General features: G+C 39.2%; 1 protein-coding gene and 1 pseudogene across 1 annotated transcript; both read left to right on the forward strand.

Moving 5' to 3' along the window:
- The first annotated feature begins 245 nt into the window (after positions 1-245).
- LOC118988063 (olfactory receptor 2AG1-like) lies at positions 246-1196 on the forward strand. The gene has a single exon (XM_037047428.1). It carries the CDS (start codon positions 246-248, stop codon positions 1194-1196), a length of 951 nt encoding a protein of 316 aa, XP_036903323.1.
- Positions 1197-3074: 1878 nt separating this feature from the next.
- Positions 3075-11651, forward strand: LOC118988058 (signal recognition particle receptor subunit alpha-like; annotated as a pseudogene).
- Positions 11652-17736: the final 6085 nt, after the last annotated feature.

Consider the following 17736-nt stretch of genomic DNA (forward strand, 5'->3'; position numbering starts at 1 on the left):
TATTTTTATGTGGTGATCTGTTCATGTGTGGCAATTGCTGTAACACCTGTTCTTTGTTTAGGTGGTTCTTATCGTGGTGCAATTGAAGAGTCAGAAACTGAGAGATCAAGAGGTAAACTCAGTTACCAGTGGGAAAGGTATCATCTCATTAGACTCATGTTGGATATTACAAAAGTAAGGGACCATTTTAGCAACATTTTACCAAGAACCTATTTGGTTCTAGGCAACAGAAGAAACAGCACAGAATGGAGCACTGGAACTCCACCCTGGAAGGTGGCTTCATATTGGTGGGGATTCTGAAGGACAGTGGGTCCCCTGAGCTGCTCTGGGCCATACTCGCAGTTCTTTACATGTTGGCTCTGGCCAACAATGGCCTGCTGCTCCTGCTCATCACAGTGGATGCCCGGCTCCACGTGCCCATGTACTTCCTGCTCGGGCAGCTCTCACTCATGGACCTGCTCTTCACATCTGTTGTCACTCCCAAGGCCCTCGTGGATTTTTTTCTCAGGGAAAACAGCATCTCGTTTGGGGGCTGTGCCCTTCAGATGTTTCTAGCACTGACACTGGGTGGTGCAGAGGACCTCCTACTGGCCTTCATGGCCTATGACAGGTATGTGGCCATTTGTCATCCTCTGAACTACATGGTTCTCATGAGTATGAGGGTCTGCTGGCTCATGGTGGCCATATCATGGATCCTGGCATCCTTGAGTGCCCTTGTATATACCATGTATACCATGCACTATCCTTTCTGCAAAGCCCGAAAGATCAGGCACTTGCTTTGTGAGATCCCACCGCTTCTGAAGCTGGCCTGTGCAGACACCTCCAGATATGAGCTCATGGTGTATGTGATGGGTGTGACCTTCCTGATTCCCCCTCTTATTGCTATCCTTGCCTCCTACACACTAATCTTATTTACTGTGCTCCACATGCCTTCAAATGAGGGGAAGCAGAAAGCCCTAGTCACCTGTTCTTCCCACCTGACCGTGGTTGGGATGTTCTATGGAGCTGCCACATTCATGTATGTCTTGCCTAGTTCCCTCCACAGCCCCAAGCAGGACAACATCATCTCTGTTTTCTACACGATGGTCACTCCAGCCCTAAACCCTCTCATCTACAGCCTGAGGAATAAGGAGGTCATGGGGGCCTTGAGAAGAGTCCTGGGAAAATACATACTTTGGACACATTCTACTTTCTAGGGAAGAATTGTGACTTAATTCCAAACTTCTTTTTATTTATTATTTATTTTTTTAGAGAGAGGGGAAGGGAAGGAGAAAAAGTGGGAGAGAAATATCAATGTGTGGTTGTCTTTCATGTGTCCCCTACTGGGGACCTGGCCTGCAACCCAGGTATGTGCCCTGACTGGGAACTGAACCAGCCACCCTTTGCTTCACAGGCCCATGCTCAATCCACTGAGCTACACCAGCCAGGGCCTTAATTCCAAAATTTATACCTTTTCAAAAGAAGATTTCTGCTAGAGTCAAATACTCATGATAGAAACACAATATTGCAGAGTATAGCTTTTCATAGAAAAATGAAGAATGTAACTTGACTGGTCGAACACTCTTATATCTTCCTTCCATGAGCTAAATTAGGAGGTATGAGTCACACTCTATTTAAAATTTACTCTGTGTTTTTCCAGTTAGCTACTGAGTTAGAAATAGCTAGGGGCTTCTGACAACTTGGGGTGTGACAGCTAACCTTGGGAGTACAAATAGACCAACATTTGAGTGAAAGAAAAGAAAGTTCAAAGTGGAAGTAAGCAAGTCCCATACATCAGGGGAGGAAACCTTGAGATTTGCACAAATTTTAGACCAAATGACCTTGTTAAAGATCATGAAGGCAGCCTAGTTTAATACCCAAATTAGTAGTAGTTTGCATAAACTTGCTTTATTTTCACTCCTCCTTTTTCCAAACATCAGTCACTATGGAAACTTCCACATCTGGGCACTCCAACAGGTGTTTTTTGTTCATTTTAAACATGGGGATTTTTTATACTGCTTTAAATTCAAATATTACAGAAATGAATAAAATAAAAAGCTAAGGTAGCTCATCAGCAAGGTAGCTCATCAGTTAAGGTAGCTCATCAGCAAGGTAAACAACTGCTTATTCCTTGTCAGTAAACAAACACAACACTGGCTTTCTGTTATCTTATAGTGGTCTTGAAATGTCCCCACAATTGCAAAGGATTCATATGCTCAATATGTGTGGGTGTGTGAGTCTGTGTATTTATTTGTACTAAAAGAGGAGGTTAAATACATTTCCTATAGCTTAAATACATTGTGCAACTACCATTTGTTTATAAATCTGGAAATACTTAAACAAAAGCTGTGAGTTGTTTTGAAGCTTCAAAATAACGTGGTTTATCTGAGTGGCACTATTTTTGAGAATATTGCATGTTTCGTGAATTTGCTACCACTTTCTTTTCTTTCAAAAATAAAACATTCTTTTACCTTTAACACTAAAAGAAGTTCTTTTTTAAAAAAATTAATAACATTAAGAGTACTAAAATTAGGCAAAGCCAGCTAAGTCTTTTTACTTGGAGATAATCTCTATGCATATTCAGATACACTTCCTTCCATTTTTAAGACAGGTATGCCTTTTACTCAGTTGATTTTTGCATGTAGAATAGAGATTTTTTTACTTATTAATATATCATGATTTCCCCCTACATTATATGGCAGCAGTATAGAGAGTGATGACAAAGAACCTGGGGGTCAGTTGTCAGAGTACCACGGTTTGAATTTAATACACCCCCACTTACTTATACAGCAGACCCCACACCACCTATCTGCAGTTTTGCTTTCCATGGTTTTGGTTACCTGGTGTTAACTTGGTCTGAAAATATTAAACAGAAAATTACAGGAATAATTCCAAAGTTTGAAATTGCTCACTATTCTGAGGTTCATGATGAAATCTCATGTTCTCCTACTCAGGACGTGAACCACGCCTTTGCCCAGCATCTTCACACTGTAGACACTCCCACCAGTAATTCACGGAGTAGTCACCTCAGTTATCAGATCAACTGTCTTGATAGCAGAGTGCTTGTGCTCAAGTCACCCCTATTTTACTTCATAATGGCCCCAAAACACAAGAGCAGTGATGCTGGCAATTTGGATATGCCCAAGAGAAGGCATAAAGTGCTTCCTTTAAGTGAAAAGGTGAAAGTTCTCAACAAGGTATTTTGTTAATCTCACATCATCACAAGAAGAAGAAGGGTGAGTACAGTACAATGAGATATTTTTGAGAGAGAGCCACATTCACATAACTTATATTATGATATATTGTTCGATTTTATATTAGTTATTGTTGTTAATCTCTTACTGTGCCTAATTTACAGAAATTGGTATGATCCACCCTTTCAGACATCCACTGGGGGGTCATATCTTCCAAGAATAAGGGGGGACTACTGTATACAACCTTAAGCAAGTTACTTAACTTCTCTGAATCTTAGTCTGCGCCTTTATAAACTATAAATTGGCAGTAATAGTAAGACCTACTTCATAGCCGTTGTGAGAACTAAGGTAGTAAATATAAACATAAAGCATTTAGAACAGCACCTGGCATATATGAGTGTTTAATGAGTTGAATCCTAACTCCTACATAAATAAATAGCCTTATAAATATTTTTATGTGGTAACATAGCATTATATCATATGTTATAGCTATATGTTATGATATAATGTTATTATATCATATAATAGAATAATAATATCATAATAATATAATAATTATATCATATAATAGAATAGCCCCTTTGTAATAGAATTAGCTATTTCATCACTATTATAAATTTAATGGTGGTGGTGGTGGTGTGTGTGTGTATATAAAAACAATAATGTTGATTTCTTAAGTGTGTGACTAAGCTTTTTCCCTTAGAATAAATTTTTATGAGTGGAATTACTAAAGCCAAGGCCAAAAATTTATTTAATATTCTTCACATTAAAAGTGGACTGCTGGGGTCCAGCCTTGGCAGGGTTCAGGGCCCCCAAAGGATGGATGGCGCAGGTGACGAATGAAGAGTCAGATACCCGACTGGATGCCAGAGAATGGCCAGCCTCTGTGGGTCTTAACAAACACTCAGAGTTTGATTTAGGCTTTATTTTTATAGAGATTGTTACATAACATTAACGGAACAGGTGCATGGTGTAATCAGTTAAGCAGAAAAAAAACAATAAAGAGGTAACTAGGAAAAATACAAGCGTTTTCATAACTGAAACATAACATAGTTTCAGTTATGTTAAACAAAGGTTGTTTTGACCAGGAGAGCCATTAATCAGACAATTAGAAATAATTGTAAGTACAGAGTTTAGATGTCTTATTGTTTATTAAAGTTCTTAGAATTTGGCATGGGGCAAAACAGTATGCTAGACCTACTCTTATGCTAGACCTAGTATGCTAGACCGAGCAGAGGTTATAGGAAATTTATTATAAGGCCTTTGTGATGTCTAACTTAGCTATCTCTCTTTCTGTCTAAAATGTTTCTTTACATAATATGGGCTCTGACTCCTTGGTAATTGTTTCTACGTGCTTAGTTTGTAATAGCTAACCAGCTTCTCCTGTTTCTTTGCCTAATTCTAATTAATATATGTTCCCGTCCAAGGTAGAGGAGGGGCTGTTACTCCATCAACTTTTATATATTCAGGGGCTACTTCATTAGGGGGGTACTTTGTTCTCTGGCCAAGAAATTATTTTGTATAACTTCATTGGAATTATGTGAATCATTGGACCTGAAATGCAGGTGTCTAAAAATCTCATGACCTATTAATTGCAAAAACAAACATGCAAGGAGAGATAGACAGGAAATCCAGCCACAGTTGACTCTGCTGTGCAGATGCAGCTCATCTGTCCCGACTGTGTCAAGGGATGGGTGCTGGTTGGCTCCCGACAATGGGCATTTTTTAAATGTTAAATATTTTGCATTTTTACTAGCAATATGCATGTGTACTTAACCAACCATATATTTTCCATGTTAAATGTAACAGTCTTTAATATTTTATTAGATTTAACATTTGAATCAATTAATATTCATAATTAATTTATTTATATCTTTCTTATTGCATTGTTAGAGTTCTTTACAGATTAGGGATGCCAATACTTTGATTGTTATATTTATGCTAATAACTAACTTTTTTCCAAATCTGTTATTTGTTATTTGACTTTTTTGTATCTCTATGATAAGGATTTTTAGACAGAGAAGCATTAAAAATATTTGTGTTGTGAAATTCATCCCTCTTATCTTCCTTGTTTTCATTCAGTAATTTTACTGTTAGGATGTAATTTTCTACCCAATCTTTTGATAACGATTTATATATTTTATTTTTCTTAATCATTTTACAACTTGCAGCCCTGGCTGATGTAGCTCAGTGGATTGAGCGCGGACCTGTGGCCAGATGATCATGGTTCGATTCCCAGTCAGGGCACATGCCTGGGTTGCAGGCCAGTTCCCAACAGGGGACACACCAGAGGCAACCATACATTGATATTTCTCTCCCTCTCTCCTTCCCTTCCCCTCTAAAGAAAAATAAATAAAATCTTTAAAAAAATCATTTTACAACTTGCATCATTTAGCTTTTAGCTTTTGCATCATTTAGCTTTTATAATAAGTTTCTAATTTATATTGACATGGTGAAGATTTAACTTTGTTTTTAAAGTTGCCACTTTCCTATTGATATTTTGAAATAATTCTTCCCTTTTCTGTTAATTTCCTCTATTTCTTTCCTCATGTATTCTCAGAGTATTAAGCTATATTTCTTGGCTCTTCAGTTCTAGCTTTTTTCTTTGTACTCTTTCTGAAGATATTTGATTCTATTATCTACTTCATTAAAGCCTACTGGTAATTTGATTGTAAATATCTTCAACTAGTAATTTGTAATGGTCATTTTTTGCAATACTCAGCCATGCCTTCCAGAACACACTACTGCACATCCTGAACCCAATCTCTTTTCCTTTCTTAAAATGACTGCTTCACACCTTGAGTCTCAGCTGACAACTTTACTCCATACTTCACTTGGAAGAGAAAGTAAACTATGGGATGAGAAAGGGAAGCAAGGGAAGTATGGAAGGGCAGCCCCTTACCTCCCTCTCTTCAAACCTCCCACTACTCTCTATATACCTGCACATCTATGCCCTGCTTTCTCCATTTACAATTGTCAATCAAAGTCTGGCCACCTTCACTAGTTCTCTGGATCCTAGGCTCACTCACCTACAAAAGAATTGCTCCCACAGAATCCCTTTAATCTGAAACCATTTTCTTTGTTTCTTCTGGATCATTAGTGTAAGGATATAAATATGCTCTTATTATCCCATCATAAAGAACCCTGTCCATGATTCCACATCCCCCTTGGTTACTGACCCATTTTTTGGCTTCTCTTCAGAAGAAAAAAATCTCAAAAGGCATTTCTATGCCAACTTTCTCTTCTGCTGATTTTCTACTCACATATTAACCTACTCCCAATCAAACTCTGATCTTTTTCCATAGATCTGTTCTTTGTCAATCATCACTGATGCTCCAAATGAAGAGGCCATTTCTGTATTTTTTTCCTTTAAATTTTTAGCAACACCGACATGGTTGACACTTCCTTTCTCTTAAAACTTTTGTTCTTTTAGCTTCCAGACTCCACACACTCCTGGTTTTCCTGTTCCTACCTTAACTCTGTTTACTTTATTGGACCTTCTTTTCTTACAGAATTTGGAAGTTCCCATAGTACTAATAGGGACCTTTCTTTCTCCTCACTCAGTAATCGCTTTCTGAGTAATTTTACCTAGTTACATAGGTTTAAATACCATGCACATACTTTTAATTCTCAAACACCTGCTTACTTCCATTAACCACAGATTCATATCTAATGGCCTTCTTATTATGTCTTATTGAAATTTTTAATTTAATCCAAAACATAACTCTTGATTCATTCTCCCACTAATCTGTTCTTCTTTCATTCTTTTCCAGGTAAATCAATAATATTACCATTCGTACGACTGATCAAACTAAAAATAAATACAAACCTTACTTTTACTTTATGTGTTACTACCCCAACAAGTAAATTTTTTGGCTTCATTTACACAGTACATTTCAAATATGCACTCTTTTCTTGATTTCCCCTTTAAGTACTAGCCCAAGTCACCATAATCTGTTGCCTGTTGCTCTACAATAGCTTCCTAGCAGGTCTTTCTCTTTTCACTCTTCCCCACAATAACATGTTTTCTCCCTACCATACAGATGGACTTTTATAAATATAAATCGGATCATGTCATTTTTCAACAAGTATGTATATAATCTTGCCCCTACCTACATTTCAGTTTATATTTGAGATTGAGTTCCTTCACACTCACTCCAGTCTAACCCCATTGACCACCTTGCTGTCCATCACACAGTCCAAAATTGTCCTCACTAGCCCATGATGTTTTTCTGTCAGACCTGCTGGGCTTACTACTTCTCATCATTCAGATCTCATCTTAAAAATCTTTTCAAAGAGGACATACAGATGGCCAATAAACATATGATAAGATGCTCAATATCACTAATCACCAGAGAAATGCAAATAAAACCACAATGAGATATCATCTCACATCTGTCAGAATGGCTGTCATCAATAAATCAACAAATAGCAAGTGCTGGCGAGGATGTGGAGAAAGGGGAATCCTTTTGCACTGTGGAAGGGAATGCAGATTTGTACAGCCACTGTGGAAAGCAGTGTGGAGATAGCTCAAAAAATTAAAAATGAATCTGTCTTTTGACCCAGCTATCCCACTTCTAGAAATATATCCAAAGGAATGCAAAACACCCATTTGAAAGAACATAAGCACCTTTATGTTTATTGCAATATTATTTGCAATTGCCAAGATATGAGAGCAGCCCAAGTGTCCATCAGTAGGTAAGTGGATTGACGCATGCACTGGCTCACGGTGCCCACAGCATCATGGATGAGACATGAGAAAAATTCACACGGACTACCAAGTCCTATGGAGGAAAAGGGATGGCATGGCTACTCTCTCAAGGAAAGAGTGCGCTGACCCTTGCCTAGACAGGCTTTTAATGGGTTTAATTTGTGCAGGAATACAGGTACAGCTCATTAATCATTGCCAGGCAGTAAGGATCAAACAGTAGATAGAATACAAAGAACTATTAGGGCTTATTCTGAGTCAGGGTTTATCAACTAAAAGGCTACAAAACTTTGGAAAACAAACTCATTTTCTGCTTGGGCCTTTATCATTTAACTAAGAGAATTCTTAGCAAAGCAGGCTTCACAGGATTTTACATATTGTTTCTCAGGCCTGATCACTCAGGGAGCCCACCCTTTCCAGCACAAGGCTGCACTTGTTGTTTCAGGCTTAAGTCAGGGAGAGAAGGCAAGATAGCCAAGGAATTAGGAGAAATGAGGACTCAGGCTTCATCAAAGCCTAGGGGTTAAGGTCCATTGCCCCCTTTCTCCATAGCCCCCAAGTCCTTCCCTGGGGCCTCCACATGATCATGCCTGTCTTAGATCATTCTCCCCTTGGGGAATCTTACCCATCATTGGCTAACGGATCAAGCATTGGGGGCCAGTTATGAAAAAAGGAGGAGAAGTGGCACTCCTGCCAGGGAAATAAGCTTTGTCTCCTTAGTGGCTTATGGTCCAAAGATCACTCACTCAGCCTTAGCCATGGGGGATTTACAGCTCCTAATACCAGGCAGGGCAGCTCCCAACAGTGGATAAATCAACTATGGAACATTTGCACAATGGAATATTACTTGACTATAAAAAAAATAAAAATTTTATCATTTTCAGCAGTGTGGATGGACCTGTAGAACATTATTCTAAGTGAACTAAGCCAGTCAGAGGAAGACAAATATGATTTCACTCATATGTGGAATCTAATGAACAAACTTAACTAACAAGGAAAATGGGGACAGACTCATAGTTGGAGAGTGGGATGACTGCTGGGAGTGGGAGAATTAGGGAGTGGAAGGTCTGAGCAAAAAGGAAAAAGGACTCATGGACATGGACAGCAGTGTGGTGCTTGATGCAGGGAGGGAGGTATAAGGGGACTAAAGGGTAATAGAAAAAATACAATAAAGATTAAATTTAAAAAATGTTTAACTTCTTAGAGAGGTTATTGATTTAAGTGGCATGCATTCAAAACAAAAGACATTGTCTCACACTGTGTTTTATTTTCTTCACTGCACTTACCATTGTGTGAAACTCTCTTACATACACCTTAATTTGCTTGCTTTCTCTCTGTTTCCACCTGCCAAAGTGAAAACTCCACGAGAGGGTGGACTATGCTATGTATAAATATACCACAATCTCTACAACACAAGGTGAAAAGTTATACATGTGTTAATGCATATGTGTAACACTGAAGAAATGGAGAAATATGCCATGTTTCTAAATGAAAATATTTAATAGTTTTATTTAAATACATTACTTTCATAAAATAACCTATACATTCAAAGTAATAACCATCAAAATTATAGTGGCATTTAAAAATTGAACTTGACAAGCTGAGAAGTAGATGGGACATGAACTATCAACCAAATTATGAAATAGGGGAAAACAGAAGTTATTTTCTACCAGCTAAAGCTACAGTCATCAAAATACAGCTGAACAAGTGCTGTAATTGACAAATATGCCAATATGCATGTTGACATTTAGTGCATAGTAGAGAAACATTTGAAGTTAATGGGAAAAAATGACTAACCATGATACTAGAAGAAATAGCTAGATTCCCAGTCCCAGCAGGGTTCCTTTCCTGCTGCCACCAAATTCAACTTCTTCACAATTTTCTCTAAGGGAAGGCTTGTGCTCTAGTGCTTCCAGGGTGTGAGTGACTCCTGGACTGGGCCTGTTAATGCATTGATTTGTTCTGTGCTGCTGCAGGAAAGGGAAGGCCACAACTCCTTCACTCATGATGCACTCACACTCAAGTATAAACTGGACAACTGGATTGAGCTGGTGTTTGTGGTTGGTTTCAGAAGATCCTAACACTGATGTGTATAGACAAATGGATAGATGATGTGCACTGGCTGTTTCAGGACAACTACTGCACAGAGATTCAACAGCAAAGTGACTCTGTTGAGTGGCACTTTTGACTTCCAAAATCACTTCCTGTGGCTCCTTCGTGAGTGAAGCAGAGAAGAGCAGTGAGGTTCAGGTTCCAACTACCATGAAGAAATAGGACAATTCTGAAAAGGCCAAGAAACATGTAAGATCCATGATTGAGGCATGGGGTGAAAAGCCCAAGGAAAAAACAAAGAATTAAAAAAAGAGAGATGGGGAACAGGAAGGAGAGTTTTGATGTCCCTTTGGATACCAGCAAAACAGTCCTTAAGGAGAAGTCAGTGGGAGCTGAAAATGGGATAGAACTTTCCAAAGATAAGCTGATATGGAGAAAGCAAGAGGAGTTTTTTGAGAAACATGGGAAAGGTATAGGTAAGTCTGACAAGTCCACAAAGTCAGATGCTCCAAAGGAGAAAAGTAAAGAAGCACCTTGGGTGTGAGCACTGGGTGGCTAGCTGTGCTCACCCATAGTCCACCCAAGGAAGACCCAAATTATAGCTCTCCTACCACCAATGGAGCCCCAGATGTTGCCCCACCTGAGAACATCAACTTGATTCAAGAGACTGGGCCTGGTGGGCAGCTTCAGGATCTGGACTGCAGCAGCTCAGATGATGAAGGGGCCACTTAAAACCCTACCAAACCTAGTGCTACCAAGGGCACTCTGGGTACCATGTTTGGGATGCTGAAGGGCCTTGTGGGTGCTAAGAGCTTGAGTTGGAAGGTATGGAATCTGTGCTGGACAAGCTGCATGATCATCTCATTGCTAAGAATATAGCAGCAGACATTGCTGTCCAGCTCTGTGAATCCATGGCCAGCAAGTTGGAAGGGAAGGTGATGGGGACATTCAGCATGGTGATTTCCACACTAAAACAGGCTCTACAAGAGTCCCTGGTACATATTCTGCAGCCACAGCATTGTATAGACATGACTCAGGATATCATGGATGCCCAGTGCCCTTATGTTGTGACCTTCTTTGGGGTTAATGGAGTGGGTAAGTCTACTAACCTTGCTAAGATTTTTCTGGCTGTTAGAGACTGGCTTCAGTGTCCTCATTGCCAACCGTGACACACCTGTGACACATTTCATGCTGGGGCTGTGGAGCATCTGCAGCTGTGGAGCAGCTGCACACACATTCCCAATGTTTGAGTGCCCTACATCACACCCCCCTCACCACCAAGAATCACAGTGGTTGCACCAAGCTTTGAGAAGGGCTATGGCAAAGATGTTGCTATTGCCTTTGCATTCAGTCAAGGATTTGATGCAGTGCTGGTGGACACATGGTCACATGCAACACAATACCCCTCTGATGACTGTCCTGGCTAAGCTCTTACAGCCAACACATTCAATTTGATGCAGTTTGTCCGGGAGGCCTTAGTGGGCAATGAGAATGTGGATCAGCTTGCCAAGTTCAACAAAGCCTTGGCTGACCATCCTATGCTTGGCTCATCAATGGCTTGATGGCATTGTCCTTACCAAATCTGATACCATTGATGATGATGGTGGCAATGGTGGGAGCTACTATTTCTATGACCTACATCACAGTGGGTTTGTGGGCACTGGCCAGATCTATGTCACCTGCATAGTCTCAAAGCCAAGGCTGTAATGGCTGCCTGACTGCCCCATGAAGGCTTAACGTGCTTTTGCCTAATACTACTTCCCCCAAAGTCCCTGTTCCATCAGGAATGTGTGAGCAACTTGTCTTCAGTGTAGTATAAAGGCAGAGTTAGGGGAGCTCCTGGGGCATGCAACTCCTCTTAACCCCACTCCCGTTCAGCCTCTACAAGGAGGGCCTAATTATGTTACAATTACTGTTCATCCACCCCCAACCATGGTTCTTCCCTTCCTACTCAGGTCCTACCCTCCTTCCTACTCAGGCCTCCTACTAAGCTGCCTCCAGATTACAGCTTTGATCAATACAACTTTGCTAGCACTTTCCTAGTATGGTGAAAAGGACACCTGAGCATAGTATAGTAAGCATCCTGTCTTATTAAAGTTTTAATTTATTTATAAGAGAGAGGGGAAGGGAGGAAGAGGGAGAGGAACACCGATGTGTGGTTGCCTCTCACACTCCCTACTGGGGACCTGTCCCACAACCCAGGCACGTGCCCTGACTGGGAATCAAACCAGCGACCCTTTGCTTCACAGGCCAGTGCTCAATCCACTGAGTCACATGAGCCAGGGCAATTGCTGTTAATTCTGATGATGACCTCATCCTCATTGTTTCCACAAAGCATCAGCTAGGACAGAAGAATTTGTTACAGATGAGAGAAAAATTAGTCTCCTCTTCCCTCAGAGAGAAGAGAAGCTGAGCTGAGGTGTTTCACTGGGCTTCTCAGCCCTCCTGCCCTTTCCCACGCCCAAAACCCAGATATAAGCTTTGCATGTTTCCCTGGCTGGAAGAAAACCACCTATCAGAGTGGTATCAAGGTGTCTCCTCTCAATTCTTCAAACTGAGGGACCCTGACTTTTTTGCCTCCTCCCTACAGTGCCTGATAGACACGTGCTCCATTGAAGAATACAAACCTCTTATTGAGACTTGCCCGGTAGCTTGGTATTACAGATATACTATTAGTGCAATAACAGGAAGGCTGTCTGCCCAGAGAAAAGCATAATTTAATATAAGAAAATAAACTTTATAAATAAAATAAATAAATGGCTAAATATTTAGGGGGGGAAGTATCATACTAACTCACATATATAAATTTTCCTAAAATAAATTTCAGATATTTTTAATTACCTTTTATTGATTATGCTATTATAGTTGTCCTGACTTTCCCCCTTTGCCCATTCCACTGAGCACCCCCCATTACCTCAAGCAATCCTCCCACCATTTATTCTTCCCCGTCATCTCCCCCATTCTCCCCTCCACCACCCATCTGGCAACCTTCCAGGAACTAACTTTTTTTTTTTTTAGTACATTTGCCATATTACAGTTTTTCCAGTTTTTTCTCGCTTACCCCCACTCCATCCTGTATCCCCCAATCCTCCAGCATTCCCCACCATTTAGTTCATATCCATGGGTTGTGCATATAAGCTCTTTGTTCTCTGTTTTCTATACAATCCTTTACCTCTACCCATTTATTTTATGCCTACCAATTATGCTTCTTGTTCCCTGTGCCTTCCCCCCCAATTCTTCCCATCCCCCTCCCCACTGAAAACCCTTTGTGTGATGTCCATTTCTCTGATTCTAGTTGTTTGCTTAGTTTTTATTTTCATTTTTTTAGGTTCAGTTATTGACAGTTGTGAGTTTATTGTCATTTTACTGTTAATAGTTTTTGATCTTCTATTTCTTTGGTAAGTCCCTTTATCATTTTATGTAATAAGGGCTTGGTAACAATGAACTCCTCTCACTTGACCCTATCTGGGAAGCACTTTATCTGCCTTTCCATTCTAAATGAAAGCTTTGCTGGATAGAGGAATCTTGGATGTACGTTCTTGCCTTTAATAACTTCAAATACTTCTTTCCAGCATCTTCTTGCCTGTAAAGTTTTTGGGAAATCAGTTGATAGTCTTACAGGCACTCCTTTGAAGGTAACTCTCTCCTTTCCTTGTGCTGCTTTTAAGATTCTCTCTTTATCTTTAATCTTGGGTAACTTAATGATAATGTGTCTTGGTGTGTTCCTCTTTGGGTCCAATTTCTTTGGGACTCTCTGGGCTTCCTGGGCTTCCTGGAGATCTGTTTCCTTCATCAGAGTGGGAAAGTTTTTCTTCATTATTCATTCAAATAAGTTTTCGCCTCCTTGCTCTCGTTCTCCTTCTGGCACCCCTGTAATTCTGATGTTAGAGTGTTTAAAGTTGTCCCAGATAGCTTCTCAGCCTTTTGGCTAAGATCAAGTGTAAAGTTGTCCCAGAGTTTCCTAAGCCTCTCATTGTTTTGAATTCTTGTTTCTTCATTTTTTTCTGTTTGGTTGTTTTTTCTTCCTTCTGATCCACTCCATTGATTTGAGTCCCAGATTCCTTCCCATCACTGTTGGTTCCTTTATATTTTGCTTTATTTCTCTTTGGGTAGCCTTAATTTGTTTCTTCTTTTTGCAAAGCTCAATTAGTTCTGTGAGCATCCTGATCACAAGTGTTTTGAACTTCACATCAAATAGGTTGGCTATCTCCTCATCACTTAGCTCCTTTTCTGGAGTTTTGATTTGTTCTTTCGTTTAGGCCATATTTTTTGTCTGGGTGCACCTATTATATAGTAAGGGGCAAAGCCTTAGGTATTTGCCAGGGTGGGGCAACCCACATTAGTGGCACTGGATGTGGGGGAGGGGTCAGAAAGGGAACAATGAAGCTCTCTTGCTCCACTCTAGCCCCACTTTCCAATGAACTCTCTCGTGTGAGACTGGGAGTTTCTTCTGCTGTGACAACCCCTGCAGTAGTTTACAGCTACCTTTGAGTCTTTAGTTTCCTGTTGAGCCAGTCCTGCCTTGCCCCCGCAGTCCGCCAGTCTGCCACCTTGTGGCAAGTCCTCTCATCCAGCCCCTCCTTGCCTGTGTGGTCTGCTGCATTGCCAGGCGTCCTCTCCACTCAGCTGCCAGTCTCAGTCCCACCTACGAGTCTGAGTGAGTATTTCTTTAATTCCTTGGTTGTCAGAATTCCATGCAGTTTGATTTTCTGGCACTTCTGGTTATTTATTGTTTTTAGATTGGTTGCTATCCTTCTTTTGGTTGTGCCAGGAAGTGAGGCATTGGCCCACTGCAGAGCCAGAGTTGAGTAGTTGCGATTAGGGACTGTATGGCCACAAAGCTTAAACTATTTATTATCTTGCCCTTGAAAAGAAGTTTGCTGAGCCCCATGTTACAGCAATTAGTATTACCTTATATAAAAGAAAACTAGAACTAGATCTAGAAGATAACATAGGAAAATATTTATTACATTAGGGGTGAGGAAAACCTCTCAGTAAAAAGAAAACTCTATATATCCCTCTTTGCTTATTCTTCAGCTTCCTGACTCTTACCACCCTACACACCTTTGCTCTATTAGGCCTATCGTCTTCTGATTTTCAACTTATAAGTCACCTCTGAATGCATTCTGTGTGCTTCCTAAAAGTCTATAACTGCCATTCTGTTAATTCTGCTGTAATAATCTTTGTAAAGGTCAATAATGACTGCATTGACAAATTTAATTGCCTTTTATAACTATGTAAAATTCTGAGACATTTGAGAAATCTTTCCTGGAAGCCTTTTTCTTTCACCACTTCTGACACACCTTTATTCAATTCTCCTTTATTTCTCTGAGTCTTGCTCCTCCAGGCTTGATTAGCTACTCTTCAACCACCATGGAAATGCTGGTAACTCCGTTTCTGTCTTGGATTCTTTTCCACTGTCTTTCTCCAAAATCATGTCTTATCCAGGAATGTACTTGAGAATTACCTTTGGATGTTTTTACAAAACATGTATATTGCCTCCTTCTTTGCCACACTTATGGTCTGAAATAGGACCAAGCACTTAGGGGCATTTTAGTAGAACTCCTTCAAGATTATAATGCATGCCCTTGCTTACATGGTTACAAATTTTGGCATACATCCTTAGATGTATGTCAAAACTTACTTGCATTTATTTGGAGTAAACTTTTAAATCTATTTCTCCAGTCAACATCTCTCTCTAAACTCTCGTTTTATTCATTTATTCAAAATACTATTTCTTGAGTTCCAACAGTGCTGGCATTTACTACAAGTGGCAATACAAATATCAACAAAACAGTCACAATCTTTACTTCCATAGAATTACAGTTTAAGGGACAAGTCAGACATTAAGCAACTAATTACATAATTTGTTTATATAAAAGCCATTCCATTGCCTAAAAAGCAGTATAAAATTTTGTGCTTAAGAATCATCTGGGACTTGCTACAAATGTAGATTCCTAAGATCAACTGACCTATTCCATCTTGTATTGAGAAATATTTTCAACAAAGCAATCCAGGAATCATTTCAAGTCACGATGTGCAAAACTACAGTCTACGTCATAAATGCTTTAATGCAGGATAAAAGTGTTCCATCCCTTTTTTTCTTGATTTTTTCTCATTTCCGTCATTGTTCCATAAATTTCTCAATCTTCAGCACTTTCAGAATTACATGCTGGGCAAATTCATTAGCACTGAATTCAAATCATTTCTCAATCTAGACTCTTTGAGGTACTTTTCAGGGTTTTTAAATTTTTTAAACAATTTTTTTGTTTTCAATTACAATTGATGTACATTATACATTCAGATGTATAATCCAATGATTAGCATTTATATGCCTTACAAACTGATCACCCCAATAAACCCAGTACCTACCTGACACCATATATAGTAATTACAATATTATTAACTATATTCTCTATGCTGTACTTTACATACCCATGACTATTCTGTAACTACCAATTTGTACTTAATCCCTTCACCTTTTTCACCCATCTCTTTTACCCCACTTTGCATCTAGTAACTGTTAAAATGTTCTCTGCATTTTTCTGTTCTACTGGTTTATTTTTTAAATTCTGTACATTAGTGAAACCATACAGTATTTGTCTTTATCTGACTTATTTCACTCAGCACAATACTCTCTAGGTTTATCCATATGGTTCCAGATTTCAGGATCTCATTCTTTTTTATGGTTAAGTCATATTCCATTGTATATATATACCACCTCTTCTTTATCCATTTATATTGATGGGCACTTAGGTTGCTTCCATATCTTGTTTATCATAAATAATGCTGCAATGAACATATGGATGCATATGCATTTTCAATTTAGTATTTTGGGTTTCTTCAAATAAATACCCAAAAGTGGAATCACTAGGTCCTTTTTGGATCTTTGTTATATAACCTTTGTTTTAAATTCTATTTTGTCTGGTTGTTTGTTTCTATTTGCGTGAAATATCTTTTTCTATTCACTTTCAGTCTGTGTGTCTCTTTCAAGCTGAACTGAGTCTCTTGTAGACAGCATATATAAAGACCTTGTTTTGTTATCCATTCAGCCAGTGTATGTCTTTTGATTGGAGCATTTAATTCATTTGCATTTGAAGTAATTTTTAATAAATATGTATTTATTACCATTTATTTTTATCTTTTTCTTCTAATAATTAGAGAAGATCCTTTAATCGTATTACAAAACTTCTTGTAATACTGCTTCCATGGTCATGAACTCCTTTAGCTTTTTCTTGACTGGGAAGCTGTTTATCCTTTAATCCTAAATAATAACTGTGTTAAGTAATCTTGTTTGTAGGTCCTTGCTTTTCATTACTTTGAATATTTTGTGCCAATCCCTTCCCACCTACAGAGTTTCTGTGAGAAATCACCTGTCAGTCTGATGGGAGCTTTTTTGTAACTGACTGCTCTTCTCTTGCTGCTTTTAAGAGTCTTTCTTTGTCTTCAACCTTTGGCATTCTAATTATGATGTGTCTTGGTGTGGGCCTTTTCAGTTCATCTTGTTTGTGTCTCTGCACTTCCTAGACTTGTATGTCTGTTTCCTTCACCAGGTTAAGAAAGTTTTCCATTATTATTTTTTTAAATAGGTTTTCAATTCATTGCTCTCTCTTCCTCTTCTGGCACCCCTATGATGTAAATTTTGTCCCAGAGGTCTCTTAAACTATCCTCAGTTTTTGGATTTTTTTTTCTGATTGGGTGTTTTCTGCTACCTTATCTTCCAAATAGCTGATTTGCTTAATCTACTCAGTTGTTGATTCCCTGTAATGTAATCATTTCAGTTATTGTAGTCTTCATTTCTTT

Source organism: Sturnira hondurensis, unplaced genomic scaffold (genome assembly GCF_014824575.4).
Source record: "Sturnira hondurensis isolate 20B ecotype Veracruz unplaced genomic scaffold, ASM1482457v3 Scaffold0005667, whole genome shotgun sequence".
In the NCBI taxonomy this organism is placed as follows: domain Eukaryota; kingdom Metazoa; phylum Chordata; class Mammalia; order Chiroptera; family Phyllostomidae; genus Sturnira; species Sturnira hondurensis.

Coding starts and splice junctions, on each gene's coding strand:
- LOC118988063 (XM_037047428.1), top strand. CDS start 246: ATGGAGCACTGGAACTCCACCCTGGAAGGTGGCTTCATATTGGTGGGG.